A 26,881-nucleotide genomic window follows, 5' to 3' on the forward strand; every position below is an offset into this window, starting at 1 on the left:
AAAATCACTTTTGATGTACTTTATCAGATTAGCAGACGACTTATCCTGTCGTTTAGCACTTTTGGATAACACTTATGACTGGGATGATCACTACAGATGTGCGCAGTGGTTTCCTATTTTTAGCAATATGGCTTGAGGGACGGCAAATTCAGCCGGTAAGATCCATTTGCCACTACTCAAAACGTCTCAACATCTACTGGAAGAACTCATAAGAACCCGTGCAGACATTCACGGTCTACAGATGATGTATCCTAATAACTTCAGTTAGCATAACTCTGGCTGCCTTTATTTCTAGCTCCACCATGAGGTTTATGGTTTTGATTGAAAAGCCTTGAGTGACTGAGGTATTGTACACTCATCCGTTCTTTAACAGTAATTTGAAGAGGCTGATTTTTCCTGCACTGCCATTGTGATGTAAAAATTTTTATTTATTAATTGAGTTCTGACTACAATAAGACTTGTGAAGGAACACTACCTCCTATCAGTGTAAGCCGTAAATTGCTTTTAATTAAACTGGTAAAAGGGAGTTTACCTCGCTTGCTCTCAGGGTTTCAGACTCTGGGTTCTGTAAATCATCTGGTGACAGTTTTGATTGTTACTGACGCTCTATAAATACAATGGAATTGAACACTACTTATCAGTTGTTAGCGAGCCAGCACACTAAAACTAAAATAATTAACATGGTAAACATTATATTATACGAGAAATCACCAGGTTTGAATGCTGATGTTACCTCAAAGCACCACATTGAACAAGCGCTGCCTCACAGAGCGGCTGTAGACTCGTAGTTCTGTTAATTTACAATCTTCTTTGTAATCATATTATGCAAATGCACCACGAGGCTGTTATGAATGTTGATAATTCATTTACAAAGGTCAGGCTCAAATAAATCACTTATGAAAGTTGTTGAGATACACTACTATGTCAAAGTTACTAATGACAAACAAGCCTGATCAGTGTGGATCCAGCCGGCTGAATGCAAATTAAAATTTTAGATATGATGACTGTTCTCACTCCTCAGATGTGAACATCAAAAGGTTTTTAACCTCCAGACAAACTGATAAACTGACTAAGGAAGAATGTTGTCCCTTCTGCACCTTTGTGAAACTCAACTCCTACTCGTGTCTGAGCACCTATTGCAGTCGCAGTTGAATGTCCTCTCACTCTAATGAGGTCCAAGTTCAAACAAAGAGGTGAAGGTGCAGGAGCCAGGCTTGACTAGAACAAGCAGAAAAAACAACCAAAAAAAACATGTTTTGACGTATTTTGTTGTTGGTTGCAAATTCACTAAAGGCCTGACACCCACTCTGCAATTATCAGCATAGCTCACAGCCAAAGGTAACATTTGTGTTGCAATACAGGGCCTTGTCTGTACAATTTGTCCCCCAGGACAGAAAAGAATACAATGATATATAGCACTGTTTGGAAATCATGATTCACCTCCTATATAAACAAAAAATGTCTCCCTGAGATTGAAAGCCTTTTATGCAATGGGCAGTGAACAAAAACTAAATGAAATGATGTTAACATGCTGTTAATAATTCTCGAGACATTAAGCAAACCTTAGTCAAACCACTCGAGTAAGTTAAGCTGCACAGAGATATTGACAAGTGGAGTTACTTTCCAGCTGTTACAATCAATGCGAATTCTCCAAGTCAATTTGTAGTCAATCCCTAATGAGTTCCACAGTAAAGAGAAAAGAAGGATTTTTAGGCAAACGCTGTGTAACGTCATCTGTAAAACATCCTGCAATGACTACAGCTTCAGAAAAGATGCATATGTTCCTCCCCAGGTGAGGAGGAATCCTCCCCCGGGAAGGATTTGTAAATGAAACTGTATCTGTGAATACGCCCACACGCAGACAAAGAAGGTCACTCAGGTCTGACATACAGAGTTTCACAGTGGTGTGTTGGAAATTTACAGCGAGTCATAAAACGGCGCGGCAGATGATATTTAAAACCGATAAGCACTGTGCAGACACATTTTCATGAAAGTCTTCATCACCAAAATGAAGAAATAATGTGACTGAAAAAAGGGGAACTTTTTCAGCGGAAAGCAGAAGTTTTGTCGCCAGAATTAAACAGAATAAAATAAAATTTAAGAGATAATAATGGCACCTGTCGGAATGCAAACAAAATAACTATAAATGAATAATACATGACACATCACGATACAAAACACCCTCTGATACATCTCTGAAGACACAGACTTTAATCTGCAGAGCAGCGGAGCATTAAATGTGTGATCACTGAAGTGATATTACACTTTGGTGGAACATTTTAACTCCACTGGAGGCACAAGGAAGTGACAAGGGAGGCTCCAAAGCAGCAAGGCAACAGTACCAGGGAGAATATAGAAAAAGGCAGCAATGACTGATTCCTCAGCCGGCAGTGACAGGCGACGGCGCGTCTTCACTATACATCAAAGATCTCAGAGGTTGGAGGGATTTCAAGTGTTTCTGCTCGAGTGCTGCATGTTTCTGACCACAGTTTCAGGAGGCAATGCTTTTGAGAAACATGTCTGAGCTGATGTTACTCTCTCAAGCTTCTCTTAGCGGGATGGATTTATGACACGTGTTGTTTTCAGATCAAAAGGTTCTCATGCACATAAACAAGTCTACATCAAACCCGCCACAACAAAGCGAGCTGCAGAATGTAATGCTTTACACCTGAGAACATGCCTGCTACATATCTAATACAATTACTACTGCTCACTAGAATAAAAGAGGAGTTATTTTCCTTTAAGACGGGCAGTAAATCCAGATATGACAGATATAATTTAAAACAAGGAAAACATTTTCTACTGGGGATTCAAAAACACACTTACCACCCACATTAACATTTTAAATATGAAAGATTCACTTAAATCTGTCTCAGCGGTGGCCTCTTACTGTCCAGTTATCAAAATCCTAATAAAAGAAGAGAGGAGTTCATTTAAAAGTTCATTCATTAATTCATAAAAGATGGCTCTAATTATTACCACACACTCCTTCCAAATTCAAAGCAAATTCTGACATTTTTTTTCCCCATAATTTCAGTTTATGACTTTGCTATTACAGCCTCCGGAGATTCAGTTCTCTGGAAAAGGCAATACGCTGGTGGTGCAATCTGCAGCCCTGCCAATGGGCTCACACTATTCCAATAATCTAGAGGTGGCAGTAATGGGTCGACTATGCAGCCATGAGTCACTAGTACGAGCTAGTAAACATGGATGTAAATAATGCAAGATTAAAGTACTGCTTTACAAATGTTTTATGAAGCAAACGTGCTTGTCCAACTCAAGGAAACACGCAATGAATTTAGGTAGGTTTAACAGAACACTGCACCGTGAACCTTTAAAATAAATAAACAGAAACAAGCCACGCACAGACTTCAAAGTGTCGGCCCCCCAATGGCCAAAACCACATTCTTAATATTCTGAATGGAAAGCGGCATTAGGGCGCTCCCTCCTCTCTTTCATTATGTCGCTGACTGTAGCCACAGTCACATTCCACATACCAATATCAGCCGTTTTTGACACGCTCGTAATTCTCACTCTGTCACATCTGACAGCGGAGTTTATTCCCCTGTTCCTGCGCTGGAGCCACGTCTCAGCTAAGAGTCATCCGAGACACAAGGGCAGCACAAGAAAAAAAGAAATTAATGAACGGTAATACTTCAAGCATCTCTATCAGCGCAATCACCAAAAATTACACAATGCGCCCACAGAGTGAGTGTGTGGGCGGACACACAGGTTTTTTATTTTTTTTATTTTATTTTTTATTAATCATCAGAATCTACGTAGGTTGGTAGATGACACAAGTGCTAATTAATTTCTCATAAATATACAGCGCAAGATTATCATTGATAAACTGCTAAACATTTTTTACATTTTGCATCTCCCATTAGGTCAGCCTCGAGGGGATTTCACATCAATAACCCTGAAATGTTTTCATCAGTGGTATCGCCTGTTTTTATTTTTTGCCCATGAATGCCACTGCAACAGATATTTTTACACTGCTGTGCCCGAGAGCGATTCTGAATTTAATGAGGAGGAATGCATTTGGCTGCTTCCTAGGTCTGACAATGGATACTAGTTACTGTTATTACACAGACATATTCCAGGTTTTGCCAGGCCCTCAGCAACAACACCCAGAGAGGGAGTGAGTGAGCGGTGGTGCGTTTGCTGACAGTACCTGTGTCCGGAACTTGAGTGCTGACTACTGCCACATAGAAAATCACTGTAATACAAGGCTATTAGAGCATGCGCCTGAGTAAAAGGCAGGGATTAGTCCAGCTTGTTACTAAAAGAGGTGCAACAACAGCCCCCAGAGGTGCAGCCGACTCATCCGCAAGTCCTCAACAGCTTCTTGTAAGCATGCCAGTCTTTCTTAACACACAGCGCCTTGATAGACTCCACGTTTTATTATAAAGAGCACTCGACCTTTGGCCTATTATTGGTATTTTTGTTTGTTTTCACTTCTCTCTCTTTTTTAATAGTCACAAAGCACAAGTTTGCTTATGAGTATGTCCAGAGTGAAATGACATGTAACATTTTTTTCTTTGAGAGGCAGTGGAACAAGTTGACAACACAACAATGACATATTATGACCTTAGAAAATTGTTAAATCGCAGCTGCCCATGCTCACTTCCAACAGACATGAGGCAACCTTAGCGTTCATTTAGTGTTTATTCATTGTAGTTTACGTCAAACATTCAGCTTCCAAAGAGTGTTTTTTTTTTCTTTTTTTCTGTAAAGACACAAAAACAACCCGTAGAACAGGAAATGGTTCACCACTAAAAGTGTTTCCTTTCATATTTCAAACAGATGTTTAAAAATGAGTTTTCATCGGAGCTACGTGTATTTTCTGCCAAAGAATTTATCCCAACATTTGTCTGTGGAGTATCCAGAGTAATCATTTCTGGAAAAGTTCAAATTCCAGCAACCTCGATCATTATGGGGTGGAGACAGACCTCACCCGAATGAATTAAACCAAAACTATTTGCATGGTTTCATCAGTGAGGGAAAAAACAAACAAACTTCTTGTTTTATCTTTTACTCAAACATATCTGTCTAATGGCCGACCCATGCATGTGTTCAGTATGAATTTATAAATACATTGACACTGCAAAGATCCGTGTGAGATTTTCGGGGGAGATTTTCACCAGATCTCCTCTCCTTGTTGCAACAACTCTGACATCCCGTTCCAGTCTATTTCCCAAACCTATCATTTCCTATACAAATACCGCATTATATTGGCAACAGTCTGTTTTTATTTTCCTCAAAGATGATTCCCCTTAGCTGGCTGACTGACAGCTGTGTGTATAGGCATCATTATCTCCTTCACAGAGCTTGTCTGTTGCCATAGCCCGTGGCAGACTCAATCACACAGTATTAGAAATGACTTTGCTTTCTGCGGAGCACCGCACTTTTGCCTGCTGCAGGTGTGCCACACATTATACAAGCCAACGGGATGTAGGTGATATGCTGGCTCTGTCCGTGTGGAACTACAGACATGTAAAATCAGATAAGCAGAGCTAATAAGTTAATTTGATTTAGCCTGAGGAAGCTAAGACATAATGACTGAGAGAGTGTTGCTGATAATGTTCCTGCAAGCAAAGGTCACTGAGGCCAATAAACCTTTTGAATGAATGAAAATGAAAATGAAAAAAATGAATTCAAATGCACTTTAAAGCACTCTGGGAAGCAGCCCAAGTTTGCTAGTTCTCACAATTCGGGAAAACAGGATCCATTAGCACCTTTTTGTCACATAAACGCATCTTAACAGTTCCGATAATGTTTCCTTTGCAGGTGCAGTTTAGAAAACAGAAATATTGACTCCTTGCAATGTCTAATTAGAGCGTAGCGGAGGTTTAAAATGCAGGTCAGGTCTGAAGTCTTAGTCTTCACCATACAGTCAGGTAATAAGATTCACAATAGAGGGTGTATGCTAATGCCTCGGTAGAAAGTGCACAGTAGATAAATCATGTTTATAGATTGATGCCCTCTTCTATGGCCTCTGTGAATTTAACACGATTGCTTCCAATTGCATCTAAATATAAGCTTTATGCATGCAAACACACTGCATAATAAAATACTGTGCGTATGGAAATGGAATAAAGAGTCTCGCTTGCCATTTTAATCTACAGCCAGGATATTATCTGGTGTTTATACACTAAAATGTGACCATGCAGTGAAAAAAAAAAAAACTTATTTTTTTTAAAAAATTCTTTTTTTTTTTGTGGTAATCCTTACAATTTGTCAAATTTGAATCCAGCAGCACGCCGAAGAACACATCAATTCAAAGTGAAATCAATTCTGTCCCCCTCTCCCTCTACCATCCACCCTCCTCCGCCTGTTTTTGACTTTCTCCCACTCTCCTGCTTCTCCTATCTATTCTTCTTTCCTTTCTGCAATAACTATGTGAGCGGCGGCAAATGTAATTACAAAGAGGTGGGGTGTTGGGAGGGGTGTGTGCCTGTGTGTGTGAGTGTACATAGTGGAGGGAGGGGGGGCGGCAGCGGGGGGAGGCTGATGATTGCTATGCATGCACAACAAAACGCAACATTAAAAAGCTATTATCAGAAAAGGGAACATTTTGGCAGATATATGGCGGAGGGCAGCTCCCGCCATATGTTTGTGGAGACGGGGACAACAAGTCAGGTAGTAATTATCAATCATCATCAGGAGAAACTGTCAAAACGCTAGGCCGGGCACGCTCTGACTAGTGTTGCCATGGAGACAAGCCCACATCCCAGCAAGTGAGTGTGTGTGTGTGTTTACCAGGACATTAAAAATACTCGCCCATATTTTTATCTTGCTCTTATAAAATCACGTAAATCATTCTTTTAGCTACTGTGAAGCATGAGCGCACACACACACACACACACACACACACACACTCTCTCTCTCTCTCTCTCTCTCTCTCTCTCCCTCTCTCTCTCTCTCTCTCTCTGTGTGTGTTAAGGATTTCCTGCCAAGCCATACTAGGGAAAGAGATTTTTCAGGGATAGAGCTAAAGATAATTTCAGTTGAGGTTATGGTTTTCGGTTTTACACCGATTTCCTTGCCTTCAGGTCTTGGCATGTTAGGATTTACAATTAGCAGATGGATATGTAAATGAAATATTCTCACTATAGTAATATAAGATAAATATATATATGTGTGTATATGTGTGTGTGTGCACATACATAATGCATTTGCCAGTAATGAGCTCATTTCTGTGACCATACTGTTGCTGTACACAGACTCTCCATTCAGCCTGTCACTGTTAATATTCCTCAGCCAAGGAAGGAGGACATTCTCCTAAACCATCATGACTTTGTCCGTTTCAATTTTACATATTTCTTTCTCCTTCTTTGCATAGCCTGCTCCAGTTTGCCCGTTTACACATGCCGCGTGCCTTTAAACCAAATGTCACTACTTGCCGCACAAGTTATTCATTTCCAGAACAGTGTACAGTAACTGTGACTTTTCACAGAATCACACGTGAGGAATGTTTCAGGAACGTTTCCAAAAGCTGCCGACGACAATAGCCCTCGCTTCAGGGGAGACAATCAGTTCCCGCGTGACCTCAATCCACTGCCCTTCCAGGAATCGGGATTATTTTCACTTAAAACTAGTTTCTGAAAATTAAACACATAAGCAAGTAAACATGAAAGCGATTTAGGGGAAACTGGTGTAAGCGCAATGTGAATTTCCTGCTTTATTACGGCAGTCATTTTGGAAAAAAAAAAAAAAAAAAAAAAAAAGGGTAGTGTTCTTAATTCATTATTTGTGCGCCGTTGTGCATGCTCCCCCTGGGGAGAAGCAACATTACTCTTTCATCAGATCAAATGAAGCGAAGCCGTGCCGTTCCAGGAAGAGCCAATTAAACAGTTCAAAGAAGTTTATTATTGCCATGGATTATGAAATCATTCTCATCGGATTCATTGGGGTGTATGTGTGTTTCAGCCAGGGTGTGAATGTGTGTACTTTAGCACTGCGCAAACGCATAAAGGCTGTCGGCTCAAGCTTTCCATTTGCAAAGTAAATAGGAAATGATGTTACAATGCTGCATGTTTTATGAGGGAAATTTCACCAACTTAATTTATAGTCAAAATAAGCTGTAATTACAGGGAGAAAATTGGCCGTTCAACTTTCATTCCTTCCTCTTTTCTTCGTCTTTCTTTCGTTCTATCCATCTCATGTGATCGCCTCATGATGGTAGCGTCGTCTGCTAAGTACTTATTAACACACATCACATTCGAGACATTGGAGGGTTTAATCTTAACCCAGATCCACTGACTGACACACACACTGAGGAATGCAACGACCTCTGACCCCCGGTGAAGTGAATAATATCACCCAGTATTTATCCCAGCACACGCACGTGCATGCACGGTGTAATTACATGAGAAAAAAACACGCTGGTGTTTGGCTGAACTCCAACGAGGAACAATGTCTTTCTCTGTGTATTTAAAACCGTAGTAAGTCGCAATGCTGCTTCTCCCTGTCAGGACAAAAATAAAATGACTACAACACAATAAAAGGCTGCAAAATATCCGACAAGTGAACATGTCACTTCAGCTTTTTCCTGTGCCCGAGTGTTGGCAAGTAGCTCTTAATGGCCATTGTTCCAGGAGAGGAAATTAAAAAATAAATCCCGTTTTGCAAAGAACCGTTGCGAGCACGCACGGGGACTGTCCCAAATTTACACACGAGCTCTGTTGTTCCAACAGTTCCAAATGTAAAACACAGTCAAAGTTACATAATGTGGAGGATTTGCTAAAAACGGGATAACCTTCAAATGCTTCCACATCATTGATACTGACAGACTGCAGCAACAACTCAGTAGGAACGCGGCTTTAAAAAAATACAGTATTTCAATTTGGCTTTTGGAAGGAGAGGGAGAGAGAGAGAGAGAGAGAGAGAGAGGGATAGACAGAGGGAGGGAGAGATGAAAGGGAGCAGTGGATAAGCTTCAAGGCTTATCCTATTCATTACTGGAAGAAAAAAAAAATCTCAGCATCGACCTATAAATAAATGAATGCCAGGATAAACACGGAGCCCATACATCAATAAAACATATGTATTCTAATAGATCACGCTCTAGTTACGTTTGATGGGATTGAGCCGGCCAATGAGCCCAATCATGTGGACTTTATCAATCTAGAAAGACACACAGCATTAAGCCACGGTGATTAGAAATAATCATCATTCCTGTAACAAAATAGGCTGATGGATATTTTTATGTTTTTGCCCGTCTTTTTCTTGCTTATGTGCTAATGTATCGCATTTTAAGGATTTAAGAAGTTTATTCCAAACATATGATTATGGCATAATTAAAAAACAAGTAGATGTTCAATAAAATAAACTGAGATGAATATTAAAATAGAAAATGTCCCTGTTTAAGTAAGCATTCTCCTTTCCAATAAACGTCAAAAAAACATCAATCACAAACAGTGTAATCCCCACATTGTAGCAGAGGCAGCAGCGGCAGCAGTGTGACAATGACTTCCCGACGTCACTCAAGTTACACAAGCTCTTTTCAGGAACAACAACTGGCAGCAAGCCTCTACCTGCAGAAAGATACTCAACACTTAACCCAGCAACCCGAGTAAAAAGGCTGCATTCATGAGGTGTTTCTACACCAGACTCACTGGCAGACTTTGTAAACAGCGTTTACTGTTACAGAGATGAGTCAAACGCGTTCACTCCAGGTTGCAACACGCTGTACGGTAACTTTTATTAGGGACATTCAGAAGTTGTATCACCGCTTACGTCTGGGGTTTTGTGAAATCTCTCATAGTTCAGTTTATCGCACTGTTTTGCCATCTAAATATAATCTTGTTTGATTTAAAACCGTGCTCAACCAACAGCAGTTCTTCAACAGCCGACAAGTGTATTAATGGAATAATCATCTAAGCCATTATGAATGAGGTCAAGGCGGCCTCCTCAGCTGAAGTGTAAAGTAATTAATAACAAGCGCTGCAGTTTATCAGTTTTAAATTACACAAAACTGCTTTGAAGGAAAAAAAAACTTTCACATTTTATTCCATCTTTTTTTTTATCTCTAAGTCTGATAATGACCTTTCAAAGTATTTGTAACAGTCATACCAAAGCGGTTAATCCCCTACTTTCTAAGTTCAGGACATGCATTTACACGTGGCCGTTCCATAGCTTGTGTCTTTATTAAATATTTGCCGGATTTGTTTTCTTTATACTTCCAGGGAGCCAGCAGATATTTGAACATACATGTTACAACAAATGAGTGATCATTTCCACTGAATATTTCCCCACCTTTATTATTTTTTGTCAGCGTTAACATCTTGTGGTACTGCAAGTAGTAGCCAGTCTGAACTCATTCTTCTGTGGTGCATTCAAAGACACTCCAACATCCAGCGTTCGGAAAGTCTGCCCCACAGAAAGCTACATTTACAAATAATGTGTTGAGCAAAATAATCATGACCCCGAGGAATACAAACAGACAGACTAACTGCGTTTGATTTAAACTGTTTCTTGTTTGCTAGCTAAGCTCTGATATCTTGGGTGTCGGAGTTTCCATGAACGCAGCAGCGGGGAGAGATTGCTCACAGCTGCAATAACATGTGACGACAGCAAGACAATAAAATGGTGACTAAATGATTCACTGTGTTGGATCACCTGTGTAAAGTACATTTTATGCTTCTGTAAAGTGATTTTCATGCCGTAGTAAAATCCAAACAACAATAGCTGAATTAAAAGATAAGAGGAAAAGTCTGTGAATGCCACTTCTATAATTTAACACTGGTCTAATAAAATTAAAACGTAAAAAGATGTGGTAAAGTGCTGCCTCCTTATTAACACACTATCTCTGATTAAAATGTAGTTTTTGTTGATCTCCTACTTTATGACTGATAAACATTTTATGTGTCTCTTCAGTGTAAAGAGCACCTTTACTGCCTTATGTAATTGCAGTATTTTTCAGCGGGAGTAGTGACTGTGACCTATCAGAGAGTCAAGAAAAAAATGTAAGTAGCCTGAGAGAAAAAAAAAAAAAAAGCCAGGGCACAAAAACTGGGTTTGTCCTCATTCCCAGGGGAAACTATGCCCTTAAAACTACACGTGATTCATTACACTGTACAAATATGAACTGGTAGTCAATTAAAAGCTCAGTCACAGATAATAATTTTGGCTCTGACTGACAAAAACAAAAAAAAGGCGGGGATAAAAACGAGGGTGGATAAACTCCTCATATCATGTGCAGTCAGCTTACAATAATCTTCTTCTTCCACGTTGTTTTATCCGAATACTTCCAATACATGTACCTGGTATGCTTGAAACTGACTCAGCGATGGCGTTTGGTTCATTCATTCTGATCCACTTTGTTTGACCTTTGAGCTGATTCGTCGCATATGTTATACTTACTTACAACTATTTCACAATAAAAAAAAAAATCCCTGTTAAGAAATGAAGAGACTCTATCAACTGAAATACAAACAGGCTTTAAAGTTCAAATGGTTACAGGAAGTGTGCAAGTACCTTTAAAAGGGCAAATAGGAGCTTTGTGCTAAAATATTAGATAAAGACCAAATAAAGACCAGTTATTTATACAAGTCTGATCAGATGTAAGGTAAATAAAGACAACAGACACTATTATAGGAAATACAGTATGGCCATGTCTGAGTGTCCTCTCTTTCTCCAACAGTAAATTATTCTCAACAAGCTTCTTCTCTGAGAAACCTTTGCACTGCACCAGCAGGTCTACATCTCTAAAAAACTCCTTGCCGGTAGCCAGATGCTTTTTCTTCTGCCTGTGCTGCTTGCTAAAAATATATAAGCAGCAACGCAAAGCAGTATGTGTAGAGCCGGTGTGCTGCTGCTGATGACATAATAGGGATAATCAGAAAGATTGTGCCTCATTCACGCTAATGCCGTTGATGCTTGTAGAATAAAGTGCTTTTAGTTAAAATAGAACTGCAGCAGTCATCCTGCCTGTGCATACCAGGTACATTAGAGCATCTAAACGCAGCCACAAGTGTATTTTTATGACTATATTTGGTTATATGCTGTCTTTCACTCCTTAAATAAGCACATAACAATGTGTGTTGTCAGGTGTAAGCGGCCTTTCACCAGCTGCTCATTCAGTTTTATATACAGTCCTTGTCCTGATTATGAAATCTGACTATATAGCCACAGCCTGTGCTCTTTTTCTCCTCTAAAATCCTCCTCTACGGCTTCTGTATACTGTGACATATGGACAATGAAAAATTCATGGGCTGGTGGTTAACACAAATCTGCAGTGGAGATGGGAAAACATGAGCTTAGCAAGCGATTTGCCTATTACGTTAACAGACGGGGCTGTCGTGGGACGATATTGGCATATGCATATTTCATCTAATCAGGTTCATGTTTAAAGAGCGGCGAGAAAAAGTGGTTTAAGTCGTGGAAACAATGACCTCATGCTGTACGTTCATCTGGTGACCGAGCCCAATCAAGCAAGCGGGACAGAATGTTTTTAAAGATATTATCTCAGAGTTCAGGTTTAATGCTTTTTCTTTTCTCCTTTTTCTGCACTACAGTATATTTCAGTATCAGTTTCAGTCAGAGGACAAGCTACCAAATCTTTTTTTCTTTTCTTTTCCTGTCAAACACACATGCCAAACACCCTCATAAATGCACACAAAGCAGGACACAGCTCAGCCACAGATGTACAAAACCAGCATGCATGTAAGCACAGTACAAAAATAGACTGTAAAAATTCTGGCCATGATCGGTGCATCTGGACGACGCTAATATATTAAAGCAATAAATAGTTTTTTATACTCCTCCCACCCCAGAGGATTACAAAAAAAGGATTCCAAAGGATTGCACTGAAAATGTTTCTTTTTAATAAAAATCAAACCGGCACAGAGTGAGAGATGTTTCAAACAAAACACACCGAGCTGAGCATGAAATATAGAGTTTCTGTGCCAGGGAAAGAGACCTGGGGAATATAGAACAAATGAGAGAGCTAGAGCAAGAGGAGGAGGAGGGGGAGGAGGGGGAGGAGGAGGGTAGTTCTTCTCAACTGCTTTGCCTCAAACATGATTGCCTCACTAACTTTCAAAATACTGTTGATTTAAGCAGTGTGCACATAAGGAGTTAGGTTTCCGAAGGGGCGGGAGGAGAGAAGGGGAGAAGGAGGTCAGCAGTTTGGGAGCAACCTTCCAAATCAGAGAAAAATGGGAAAAATGCTGCTCATAATATTTTCCTTAACAGACGGCCATCTTGTTCAAATATATCATATGTGGCCCCTCTAGGTGCTGTAATGTTTATGTTATTGCTTTGCAGCACTTACAGTTTCCCTGCCAAATGAATGCAACACTCAGCAGAACCATAACAGCTAATAACAAAAACCTGAACCTTGTCATCTGTCAGTCAGCACAGCAAAGGTCTGGCACACTCAAACTATTTCAGGCTTTTTCTCACAGCAGAGGAGCCTCACTAATGCCAATATTATTACAGTACAGTATGTCACACCTTCATTATTCTTATTTATGTAAGAGATTGTTTTTCATTCAATATGCGACACAGTAAGTAAAAAAATATTTGTACCGGCGAGCTCTATACTTCTGAGATTGTGCAGTGGTAATATTACATTCCTCCTGGCAAGGAATTAAATTGGGGACACAAAGTAGCATGGGTATAATCAATCCACGCTGGCAGAGAATGCACGATAATTATAAACAAAAACTGTGTCATTCCCCGTGAGGAAAGCAGCTGCAGGGGTGACAGGCGATGCTGAACATGAATATGGATCACAGGACTAAAGATCTGGGAACTGACGCAACCGCAGTTTTGCTCAAGCTGGTTCAAAAGCAGGGACACTGGCGGTGACGTGGAAGGGAAAAACATGAATATAGATGGAGCTGGATGAAGCGCCGTCTCCGACAACTGTCATTATATTACCAGGAACGGCTTTATGTTTTCGTGAAAAATCGGAGAGAAGAAATCAAAGTTGGAGGACAGCAGTCAGAGCTGATGTTTCATTACTACTAAAACGCCGATAAATAGCGCACAGTGGATGCTGAAATATAACAACATACGCAGCTTATTACACAATAAATCTTCAAATGATTATGTTGTACGTGCACCTAGTGTAGTGCCGTTTTGAATCGATAAACAGGCATCGAAGAATAGACCGGATTTCACCAGAAGGCTTTCATCTGATGGTTCCATTTCACACAATACCTTACCAATTGTCTTGCTAAAACTCTGCAATAACACTTTTTCATTTTATTTTTATTTTTTTTTTTTTTTGCCTGGGCCCTCTCGTCTTCTCTGCCCCCTGAGGTATCTTGACACACTTTCATGAATTAGCTTAGACAAGACGGACGGCTATTACAGCTGCCACAGCAGATTTGGCTAAATCCAAAAGGTCAGAATTTGCATTGAGGGATGCATACAGGAGAAATCCTAAAATTGTTCTCCAGATACATTTTTTTACTTTTTAATATTTCACAGCTGCACAGTATTGCCTCCTTCGCGTCCACAGTGCTGGTATTTATCCTAATAAAGGTGGATTTAATGTGGCGTTTATGACCGCTTTTTTTCATATGGCAGGAGAACTTCACTCAGCAGCTGTGTATGCCTCTAAGTGCATGTGCGCAAACATTCGTGTGCATGTTTGCGCCTATAAGTAAGACACCCTCGAGGCCTTATTCACCTGCCAGAGTGAAGGAAATTACTTAGCTCTGCTGTTATGAAACAAATCACAATCAAGTCTCCTAGCAGCAATTCAAGCAGAAATAAAACTCTGCTCCGAACCTAGTAAACCTTCATGTGAATAACATTAGAAATCTGGTTGCCTCTGTAAGGGGAAAAAAAAAGTAGAATTCCTTTAGGCTATGAAAACAAACCTTTAGCTTAAATGTGGCTCACAGAGGAATGGCATTATTGAGCCAAGTGAATGAGCAACAGCAGCCACAGGATGTTAGCGTTACTATTCATAACTTATTTTCCTATGCCTAAAACCCATTTTTCCTTCTGGTCTCACCTCTGCTGCTCTCTTAAAATGCAATTACCTACAGGCAAATTTACAGGAAAAGAAAAACAATGACTTCTGACCAGCGGAGCCGTTACACTGAATGTCAAATTGACGCTGCGCTAGAGCCCGCTGAGCTACCAAGCGGAGGAAATATATAAAGAGAGATGAGTCACATTATTCCTTTTGTTTTAGACCAGCTTGGGGTTAATAAAATGTGTGGATTCATGAGCGGCAGGGAAAGCACAGTGAGTGACAGTCAGACATGTTGAAGCACTCCAAAACTCCCCACTGGAACCGCAGAAATGCTTTTCATAGGTGTGACTGATGAGGATGTTTGAATGGCAGTTGTGAGCAGAAAAACAGCTCAGAGTACAAACTGAATGAAATAAACATATTGTAAGTATAGAGAAAAAATAAAAATGAATACTGGATTCCTCTTTTTATCCTGATTGCCGAAACTAAATGTGCGCTAAATACAGATTACAGCTCATATGTAGAACGGACTTCTTCATGGTGAGTAATAAGCAGCAAAGTAACCTTTAAATTATAATAAATCCAGGTAGTGAAACAAACAAAAGATCACTCCACTGATTTAACTTCCTTATAGCGCAGTGAGACTCCCTGTTGTCAAAGAACAATATTGAATTCAATGCTGCAGAACCACAGATATTGTCCTTTTTATCCCGTAATTTGCCTTCCTTGATAAAAATCTGCCAACATTACCCACAACTCCACCGTTTGCAGACTCAGCCGTGTCATGCTAACAGCAGCTAATGTAGCCTCGAGCAGCTAAACTCAAGCAGAGGCACCATACGACTACAGAGGTTTCACTTCTTTCCAGCCCTACAGCTCCAGATGTGTTTTCAGACTTGCAGCCTTCAGCCTCAGTCAACAAGTGACTCAAGTGATATCTCTCTGATGTGTAAACCCAGTGCACTTCCCTTTAAAGATCCACTGGATTGCCTGTAAAACGCTCTGTCAGAGCGCCATAAACAGGGCTGTTTTTCTCAGCTCATTAAATGCTATTGTTTTGGAGATTACGGGTATTATATTTTGAAGCTCAAATGTTGCAGTAGCTCTGTTTTCTTTGCCCTTTGATTGTCTTCACTTTCATAGGCTGCCTTTGCGTGAGTTACATTTTTAAATGGACTCAAGAACATTTTCTTCAGTTTCACACAATGGAACTAAATGACTTAACACCAATTTTCCTCTAAAAGCAGACGTGAACAAATGGCCCGGCTAACCAAAATGACATAATTGGAAGTGCGAGATGAACCGTACAGTGAGAAGGGTGTTTTAAGAGCTTCTGCTCAGAGATCAGGACACGAGGAGTTTGATGTGCACCACTCCAGATCCCATAAACAGCTACTATAATAGCTGTTGCCATTTCAGATGAGCTAATACATCTAAAGGCCACAATCAAACCTCAAGCTGCCACACTCACCGAACTCGTCACAGATGCTCTCGTTCTGCAGCAGGGCAGGGTGCTCGAAAGTGTCGCGGCAGTACAGGATCCTCGTGCTCCCACCCAAGGCAGCGATGCCGCCCAGCGCCAGCACCGTGTGGTCTATGAGCAGAGAGGACGGCTGCTCTCTGAGCCGCGCCAAAACCGAGCGGTAGCGGCAATACTGGGGGTAACTGAGAACCAAAACTTTCCGGCCGTCCTCCTCTTGGCCTGAAAAACACACAAACACATGTAAACATATAGTTATACAAGCTCCACAAAGATTACAGCATATTGAATTTGACATTGAACAGGGAAGCATTGAAGTAAAAAAAGAGACATTTTGTTTTTCAAGTGCTGCAGTAAGTTGTAGAGAATAGCAGCATTTAATTTTAGAGGACACATTCACACTCTTCCATTCCTCTTTCACCATTTTATTCTACCTCATAGATTATTATATAGCTACCGTCACATTCTGGCACATCTACTGCCAAGTGCCGCAAAAACTTTTTAAGGCAAGGCTTCCTGTAAGGCTTGAGATCTTAAAAGTTTGTCCTGCTGAAGTTTACAGCACATATAGATAAATCACAAAAGGTAAATAAATTAAACATCGCAGAAAGTTTAACAAAATACCAAAACTTGAAGATTCCTCAATCACTGAAGGAAAAACTTTACATCTTTAATGCCTCACTAGCTTGATTTGTGTCTCCCATCAAACATAAATTCAACTCTCTCGCCCGCAGATACTTCATCACAGTATATCATATCTCTGTGAGCATCAGGAAATGCATCACCTTAAGGAAGCAAGATGCTCTAGTGCTGCCGTTTCATTGTGACTTTAAATAGCTTTCATGAAAGTTTCACATCCTTTCCTTGTAGTAATAATACAATTCGCAGAGCTGACAGGACGCCTTATCACGCATGCTGTACAAATACGCAAGGTTGTTGGGCCGCATGTTTGAAATACATGACATGCATAGCTGTTGATGTGACAAGAGGAACGTCAAAACAGCTCTAGGTGCTTGCTACCATGACTGGCCGGCGTTTTCTTTTAGTACTCTGAGCAATTCAGACAAGGCAGGTGTGAATGGATGTTTGCTGACTGGTTAACTGGGACGCCTGAACTGGTTGCTCATCTGAATGTATGACGAAAAAAAAAACATTGCAGCCTTTTATCGTGCTTTAAAATCTACACTTACTGCTTCACTGAGGTAATACTGAAACCTCCCACTAAAGCCAAGACTTTTACCACCACACTGTGTGCACTGTTTCTGGGCGTGTCATTAAAATCCCACTGGCTATGCGTACGTTTGACTAATTCATTATCATCTGTGACAGCTAACTGGCAAAGAAATCTCTTCCGTTATTTGGAGAACCTCAGGACAGGAAGTACAGTTTGAGCTGACACAGTAAACTGCCATAAAAGCCGGGGAGATATGCTGATAGACTATCAAACTGTTAATATTACACCGACACCATGTAAGAACAAAGCCTGCAGACACATTCACAACATGCTGATGCTCAGTAGGAATTTTGTTTCACATGTTCATGAAAATTAGTATATCTTGTTAACAAAAAAAAAATTGCTGATGGAGTGCTTTTAGTTTTTCAAGGTATTTGGTCATAAAGGACAGATACAAATGTTGACTTCTGCTGACGTTGCTGGATGAATGTTAAGGGAAGTTTTCACAATTCACCCTGAGGGGGGTATGACTGCGTGTGTGTATGAAATTTCATAGCAATCCATCAAATAGTTGTTTAGGTATTTAAGTCTGAGCCAAAGTGGAGGTTGGACTGCCATCCTAGGCTCATAAAAACACCATAAAGTCACAGTCTGAGAAGTTACAACTGAAAGTATACTGTGTTATTATAGGCTAAAATAAAAAAAGTGAGATAAAGTCACGCTGAGTGTTGGAGACATTACACAAGTCACGATGGGGAAATAAAGTCACTAGCAGATACAGTGTGTACACAGGAATGGCTTTTGAATTTTATCAGCAATACGTGCTCACAAGATCTTCCCCTCCGTAATCCTTGCCTCAGCCGTCTATGTGTTGTTGTTGTCGTTATGCAACTAACAAGAAGTTGGCTGCAGGTTACTGCTGGTGATAGAAAATACAGGTTGTTATGCTTAATTACAAGAGAGCACATCTCCTGCCACCCACACGGCAGAGATATAATAATCTCAAACTAATTACATGCTCGTCTATTATTTTTTATGCAGCAGGAGATGGTTAAGAAAGTAACTTTAGGCTAGAAATACTGTGACTGAGAGGTTTCCCTGTTTTTAAAGACAATAAAGGTCCCAGTGTTTCCCTTCAGATTACTTTGTAGGGGGCTCTGTGCTCGACTAAATCTGATTAGTTTTACGTGCCAATAAAAGCTACGGCTATAAAACAGGCCTTGAGCTTACGCACCAAAACACTGAGTGGAAATCGTCTGAATATATGCAGAATTGCTGAAATTACAGTACGACTTTGTGCGATATATATATATGTAACGTCAGATAATATGATTTAAAGATGAAAATTAGAATTATTTTCAGTATTTACTAATTATTCTGTCAATTATTTTCTCGAATGACGGATCAAACATTTAGTGGGAACAATGTGGGAGCTTAAAACACCTGCATGACTCATCTCATCTCAAAATAAGACATTATATAAAAAAGAGATATAAGACGTTTTATTTGACAAAATTAAATAAAAAAATGGTGCCCCTTATCAAAACATGACAAAGGTACCAAATAATCTGATCATAATGCCTTTCTAATCTTGTATTATGGTGATTATATGATAACAGAACAACACAAAACCTCAGCAGAGTTAACACAAAGGACAATGCTGCATAACAAATTGGCCAATCACAATGCGCACACAAATTATGCATGTGCATTGTTTCTCAAAGCCGTCGTCGCTGTTGTCACATTCTACACACTCACCCCCTCCTACAGACGGCCGTTTGAGGCAAAGCGCTAATATTTTTCGAGCTTACAAAGCTGACTACACAGTTCAACAGTTGATGAAGCAGAGTCAGGCAGTTTGAAACAAAATTTTTACATGAATTATTCACCGTCCTGTCTGCCTTTACAAAGCCCTTGGACATGACATTCATGGGAATTTCTGCTGGCAAGTTAATATTTCAGGGGTGGCTAACTATCCAGACTTTCACATTGCCTTCCTGAAGACAGGCAGCCTTAACAGATTTAAAAAAAAAAAAAAAAAAGTGTTTTTCTTTTTTTTTGTGGGAGTTGTTTTATGAAACTAGAGGCCGATAAAAAATCACTGTAATGTTCAGCAGAAACAGGACATGAAGGACTGCATTCATAACATTTTTACAGCAGCTGCATGCCCAACAAGCAGCGTAATTAGTTCCACTGTACTCCAATGACGACCACTTCAAAAGAAATTATTAAAACCTTTCAACCACTGCGCAAACACATTCACGCATGCAGATGCTGCACGCCACAAAGGTGCCACAAAGCCGCCACGTAGCCCGCAGATGTATAAATACTCTTGCATACGTGCGCATGCACATCGCGCGTCCAAAACGCACGTTTATCCAAGATTGCGGCATTTGTCGCACGCAATTACAGCTCAAAGGTAGAGCAGGCTTTGTTTCCAAATGTCAGGGATTTTATTGTAAGCGGTCACCGTCAGACCTGCTCTTTCTCCCGAGGACCCTCACAGCATTTCACTTGATTAGATTCAATTTGGAGAGAGAGCCGCGGGGCATTAATAACTGTACAAAGGCGTTGTAAAGTATGCATGTCAGTGTGTGTGTTGGTGCGTGTAATTTGGAATGAGAGTATGTACACTTAAAAAAAAATCCCCTTTTGTTCTCACAGCCCGACCTTTCAAAATAAAGGACGTCCTTATCTTACTGTAAGCTCTCTAATTGGCTGGGGTGGTGTCGTCGGAGAGCTGGAAGACACTGTGAGAACAATTTGTTTCTCTCTCTCAGGACCTCTTTCCTGTTTTCTCTTCCTGGTCTGTCCATTTCTAGTGGTAGCATAGTGTGGTGATCAAACAGCTGTGGTGCGGCAGATTATTTTCAGAACACGCTGTAAAGCTCCTGACCTCATAAACTACAATAGTGTCAGGGTCATAACTGCTCTACAGGACAGCTGACGTTACAACCACTCAGTCACTGCAGCACTCAATAAATTCAGATACTCTATAACACTGTATTATACATGTGTTGCTCTGTACAAGTGTATTAAAGTTACAACTTGCTTAACCCAGCTACATAGGCTGGTGTGTCATGTTTATCACGGCTCTGGATAAGCTTTCATCAGGTGTCAAGTTATCTCAGCTTCAAATTTGTAACAGAAAACCCAAAGAGGAGAGCACTGAGTAGGGGGTTTACAAGCCAAGAGGGCCCTAATGAGAAACACTATCAAGTTGCATTGTAGGACTTGTCGCTTGACTTACACTGAGGATTAAAAGCCAGAATCTTTTCCCATTTCCTGCCCGAATTTTGATTTGTTGCTTTCGATATGCGGTCGCCGTTAATCGACTCCACTGCTTAATTTTAAAAGACCTGTCTCGGCTCTCTTTTTCGTCCGCCAATCTTCACAAGTGGACAGCGCACAACTGCCAAAAAAACCTGCATCTCCACTCTCCATATGTCCGCTGCGACTGCTCGATTCCAGACGCTTCCACACATGCCAGGCCTTTTTCTACTAGTTGGACAGTAAATACCTACATACACATGCAATGCTTAAAATCATTTCTTATTATGCAATTTTTTTCATGCACAATCACAAGGGGTATTATTATCTGAATGCTACATTGTCTGACAGAACACAGGCTTCTGACAGTCGCTGCGCCGCCATGTACTCTTAATTTATGCTGCACACTAGTCTCATACTCCTTAACCAGCATATATTTCTACAGATTTTGGCTTTGAGAGCCTAGGTATACTTGTAAGTTTTTCAAGGAACTGTACTTGGCAGTGTGTATTTTCCCCAAGCGTCTCAGAAACCCTGCCATTTCTTCTGTGGATTTAGTCTTCCTCAGTGTCTCCTCACTCTTCATATAATCCCAGACTGACTCCATAACGTTGAGATCCTGTTCTTCTCAACACAGAAGATGGTTCTTTAAGTCTCTCTCTGGCTGTACATTGTGTTCGGGGTTGCAGCAGAATAAGACGCCGCTTTGATGGTACTGCTGTGTGATGGATAAGGCTCTCAGCAGTGTTTTAAATCTAGAAATTGCGTTTCTGACATTATATTGTATAGTGAACTGGTGCTTAGCTTGGGAGCTACACATAGAAAAGCTTGTTCTCCTTTTGATTTGAGATTAGTCAGACAGACAGCTTAAAGGCTTTGATCAGTTTTGTTAAGGCTTCCTTCTGCTTAGAACAGTATTAGCTTTATTATTAGCTAGTTAAAAACCCCTGCAAGAAAAATTCTTTAGCTTAGATATGCAAGACTTATAGAGAGAAATGACTGATTTATGTCATTTTAAAATCAATCCTACAATGTACTCGTGCAAAAGAAGGGGAGACATTAGATATGTCTATAGTCTTATTAGCAGTGTGGCAGCAGAACTTTGTTCAAACACTTCAAGGATGGCTGATTTTGTCAAGTAAAGAGTGCATTACAATAATGTAAGCAGGATGTGACACAGGCATGGATGAGTTTCACTGTGTCTGGAGATGACAGGATGAAGCTGATCTTGCTAACATTTCCGAGATTAAAGAACCATGACTGAACCGGTTTGGTAATATGCAAACAGGAATCAGATTTTTACATTTTCCGACACAGGCACTGCATGACGACAGCGAGAGTCTAGAAATTATTGAGCCGCTTGTGCAACAGGGGTAGGACCAGTGATTAAAATGTATGTTTCATCTAGAGGTTTGAGCCATTGAACCTCCGACAGTTATATAAAATGGTCAGTCTGCTAGAGTCATTCGTGCCCCGGAATACTTTAAAAATGACGTCAGTCAGGAAGCACGACATTAGTTTCTCCCTTTATTCTTTTAGTGGAAGAAGCACATTAGAATTGCAGGTATTGTTCTCAGCGTTAAGAAACACTGTGGTGTGGTGTGTTACTGGTGTCATGACACGTAATGATAAAACAGATGTTGTGCAAATTAAAGGGAAATGAGACGTGGATCAAAGCACAAAGAGTGAACAAAATGAGTAGGTTCAGTGCAGAGCTTTTGTTTTGCTGCTTTGAACCTATGAAATAAAACAACTGTACGCCAGATGCCGACTTTCCTTCTTAAAGGGACATACCGCTATTATACTAACTTCCTGTCTCCCTGGCAGCCATTGTTCTCTATTCACCACAATATGAAAATCGACTTTGCAGAGACTTTAAAGTTGCTAATAATATGTTTGGAAATCCATCATAGAGAACAAATAAAATGTTTTTCTTTGATGGTGCATTTAAGGAAATTAGGGAGTCATCTGTCACACAGCAACTTTTTAATGCGAAACATGATGAAATTCATATCATCCTCTTTGCAACATCTGTCTCTGTCTCCTGAGAGTCTTCCAAAATTTGATTTCCTCTCAAAATTACTCATCAATGAGATGCTTTTTGGCACTCTTCTTTCTAAGACATCTTGCATGCTGAACTGCAGTGCATTTTAAAATGTACAAATCACTCTCAATTGCATAACAATAATGTAAAAGTCTGTAAAAGCAGCTTTTCTTTCAACGCCCACAGAAATTGAATTGTTAAGTTTGATATTTATAGTGCCGTTTATGAGGATCTGTTCTCTAATTTGAGGATAAATATCTTGGATAAAAGAACAATTTGTCAAAATGTTTACATATTTAATGGAACAATTCTCTGGTTCATCACAGAAATGACAATTGTGGAATAATTTATGATGAAATAATTCACAGAACTTCAAGTAACCACCTGAAAAGAGTAAAATACGTGTAAAAACTTTTACTGCACGTTAAGGAAAATGCAAAGCTAACCATACAGACACATTAAATGCATCACATTGTAAGCGACTCTACTGCAGACCGCAGCAGGCTGGTAAAGTCATTAGCTACAGTGGCTGTCATGAGACACTCTGTACACTAAAAATAAGGATCTTAATCTACTCCAGCGTCGTAAAAGAAACACGCTGCATAACATGTGCACAACTCTGCACCATAAATATGACAACATGGATGATGATATTTGTGGAGGGAAATATTCCAGTGTGCCAGCTCTTCCTTTGATGAAATACATTTAGCAAAAAGGGAAGAGAGGACACTGTAGTGTGCAGTCACACTGTAGACAGCATGACAGAAACAGGAAAGGAAATAAGCATGATGGGAACAAGCCCTGACACTACATTATATCAGGAAGAATATTTTCTGTGATTAACCCAACTGAAGAATTTCTGTTTCTCTTTAATAACAAGCTTGATAAATTACTCATCATAATCAAAATCTCAGAAATGCTGCATAGGACATGAAACTCATTAGCTGAGGCTAAAGCAGCTGCTCCACTGGATGAATAGCTATTGCAATGTTAGATGAAACATCGCTGATATCATTGAATTTCCAAAAAGAAAAAATAAATAGGTGATCTACTGCTGCATTTCTTTTTTTAATTGAAGAATTTCTGTAGCGGCTTTGAGAGTTGGTAATAAAACTAGTTTTAATATGAGGGCTGCTGACAGTTAAAAGGAGCTCTGCGCTGGCTAATTAAAAACCAAATGTGACTCATGTAAACTGTGTCATTTACATTCAAGCGAGCTTAAAAATATTTCAGCTGCCCACAAGCTCTGACAAGATCTTTCGGGCGAGCGTGCTCATTTCTCTTGTCACAGAAAGCTGAAAACCATTACTCTCATGCTCTCTGTCACCCGCTGTAGTCCTTAAATCACTCACTCGGCTCAAATTTGCTGTTGTCAACATTTCCACATTATCTGCTCGGCCAAGGAATTTACTGGATTCCCCCGCTGCTTTTGTGGGGTTGGCGAAAAATGGCAAGGCATGTAACCCAGAGCCAATAATGTCAACCTTCATATTTTTTATAGTCTAATGTTTACACCAAACCAAGTCAGAAAGCTTCAAAAATAGCTAAAGATTAGCACATTGGTGAAGAAAAGAGGGATAAAGAAAGTGGGTAAAGGAGAGAGGACTATGTTCTTATTTGGTATTCTCACTCTATCCTGTAGGCTTTCTTATCTCTGCTCTGTATTGATCTCCGAGGCTGCCCTGTTTCCATTTAGCCTCTTCTCATAATATAGAACACATCTCTGATTCATCCACCTCCTCTCTCTTACTTTTCAATGAGGCGACATGACACTGAGAGGGGGCCATATAAGCAGCAGCAGGCGCCCGATCTGGCTATTGGTTTCATGTTATTGAAACCTGACCAAATAAAGAGGGAGCATCATCTGTCAATGACACCAAATGGAAATGATGTGTGCGGGTGTCACATTTGCACTAGAGGCAACCTTGTGTTTTCTACGAAGAGAGTATTACATAAAACAATGAAATAAATTCATCAAATCTGCATGATTCATCGCCCATCCAATCTGTGAATGACTGCACTATCTTGGATAAAACAAAATGTGCTAGAACAATTCGCTAATTGCAACCTAGTCTTTGCTGTAAACAAAATCGCATTAATCACGCAGGGGATGCAGCACCGATAAATCACTACACAGGCGTAAAACAAAGCAAAGTGATCGCTCAGGCACCAGCACTCTGTTTATTTTCTTCAAAGGGAGAAAAATTGGAATAATATTACAGATTTGTTCAATGGATCTGCGCAGAATAACATACTGTGTTTGCAAATGACTCAGTGGCCGTCCGTCATCAACAGCACATCAGTCACACACACTGACTCGCCTCTCCCCTGCTCATTATATCAGCTGCAAGCTGTGCTCTCACACACAAACACACACAATGTACACAACACACATACTGCCTTTTAGACGGCTGACACTCCATCAGAATATTATTAAGGTTTTGACAGAATTTCAATGAATGCCAGTATAAAACAAAAAATGAAGATAAAGACAAATGTGCAATGAATATTATTTATATCATATTAAAAATAGATTCAATCCCAAAACGTGATAAGAACTAGAACTCAAACTATCACCACCTTTTAGTGTCTTTCAGGTCAAAGTTTTGGCTTTACGACTCATTTGTTTTCATCTGGTTGCGGGTCAACAAGAGCAACTGAACAAAACCGAAAGGAGGCAGACAAGCTTAGCAACCAGCTTGTGGACATAATAAACCTTTAATCAGCTATAGTGTAAGATACTGCCTTCATGAGTTGGTGGAGACCAAAACATAGCTAAAACAAGAGTGAGTATGGGAATGACCTGCTTATATTCCTCTCGTATGCAGCCCTACACAACTAGCTGGTTGTTAAGAGTAAGTTTAAGAGTAAGATATTTCCTTAAGAAGTTGGTTGAGACCAAAACAGAGTAAAATAAGAGCGGATATTGGTATTAGATTCACCATGTTGCCAAAAAGTGACTGTAAATTAATGCTACTACTTCAACATGCTGTGTAAAATATTAGTGACATATTTGCATATGTACCTCAGCAGCTGGTAGAGACTAAAACTGAGCTAAAATAAGAGTCAGTGCTGAAATTAGATTCAGCAGGTGGCCAACAAGCGATGCCAAACGAATACTACTGCTTCACCATATGATATATTTGTTGCATTTATGACCTGCTTGTTGCCATTTCAGGCTCTGAAAACCAACAGAATGCCACCTTAAACCCAAATAGACACAGTCAGCCACAAGCTGCTCGTTAAGATTAAGATATTTCTTTCACAAGTGGGTGGAGACCAAAACAGAGTATAATAAGAGTATTCACCAGGTGGCTAAAAAGTAACTCTGATGTAAGTATCAATAGAGTAGATGTGTTCACAGATTGTTCAGAGCCAACAAAGGTAAACTAATATCACCTAAACACCTTTTCGATTGTAATTTTCTCGCTTTGCTGCATTTGTTAAAGCATATTTTAATTTTTAACACATCCTGTTCAGCATGCAGTCCAGTGTGTTTTGAAAAAGGAAGTGTTTAAAAGTGCCGAGGAGAATGTAAACCACAGCAGAATTTTAAAAGAAAACAACCTCGAGGCAGGTTTGGAAAAAGATGGGAACTGGAATAGCAATAGTGGCCATACTTTGTTTTAAATAAGTCGTCTGGAATACAGTGAGCTCACAGAGGGATGTGCTGCAGGACACGTTTGAGAAGGTGAAATCGCCGCATCAGAAGCTGATCGCATTTGCCGCTCTGCACGAACTCTGCGATGTTAGGAAAAGATTCGGAGCACAAACATGGGTGGAGTACGACTTTAAGAGCTATCTGGCTTTTACATTCACACGTCTAATTCTTCTAAGAGACTCATATTCTCACAAAAGGGCATCAACACCCAGAGGAAATGTTCCATTGAAACTGTACGGAGGGGAAAAGCGAGGGAGAGAAACACAGGCCGAGAGAGTAATACATAGAAAGAGAGAGAAAGAGAGCCCTCC

The 26,881-nt window shown here is 40.1% G+C and overlaps 1 protein-coding gene across 1 annotated transcript in view; it reads right to left on the reverse strand.

The window, feature by feature from the left end:
• The window catches only part of arid5b (AT-rich interaction domain 5B), a gene marked incomplete at its 5' end in the record, with an annotated part of 73,061 nt that overhangs the window by 24,680 nt on the left and 21,500 nt on the right, over positions 1-26,881 (reverse strand). The window contains one exon of the mRNA XM_084562312.1: positions 16,413-16,643. Coding sequence (XP_084418438.1) covers positions 16,413-16,643 — 231 coding nt within the window. The remainder of the gene's footprint in view (positions 1-16,412; positions 16,644-26,881) is intronic.

Source organism: Chelon labrosus (assembly GCF_963514085.1).
Source record: "Chelon labrosus genome assembly, chromosome: 15".
Lineage (NCBI taxonomy): Eukaryota > Metazoa > Chordata > Actinopteri > Mugiliformes > Mugilidae > Chelon > Chelon labrosus.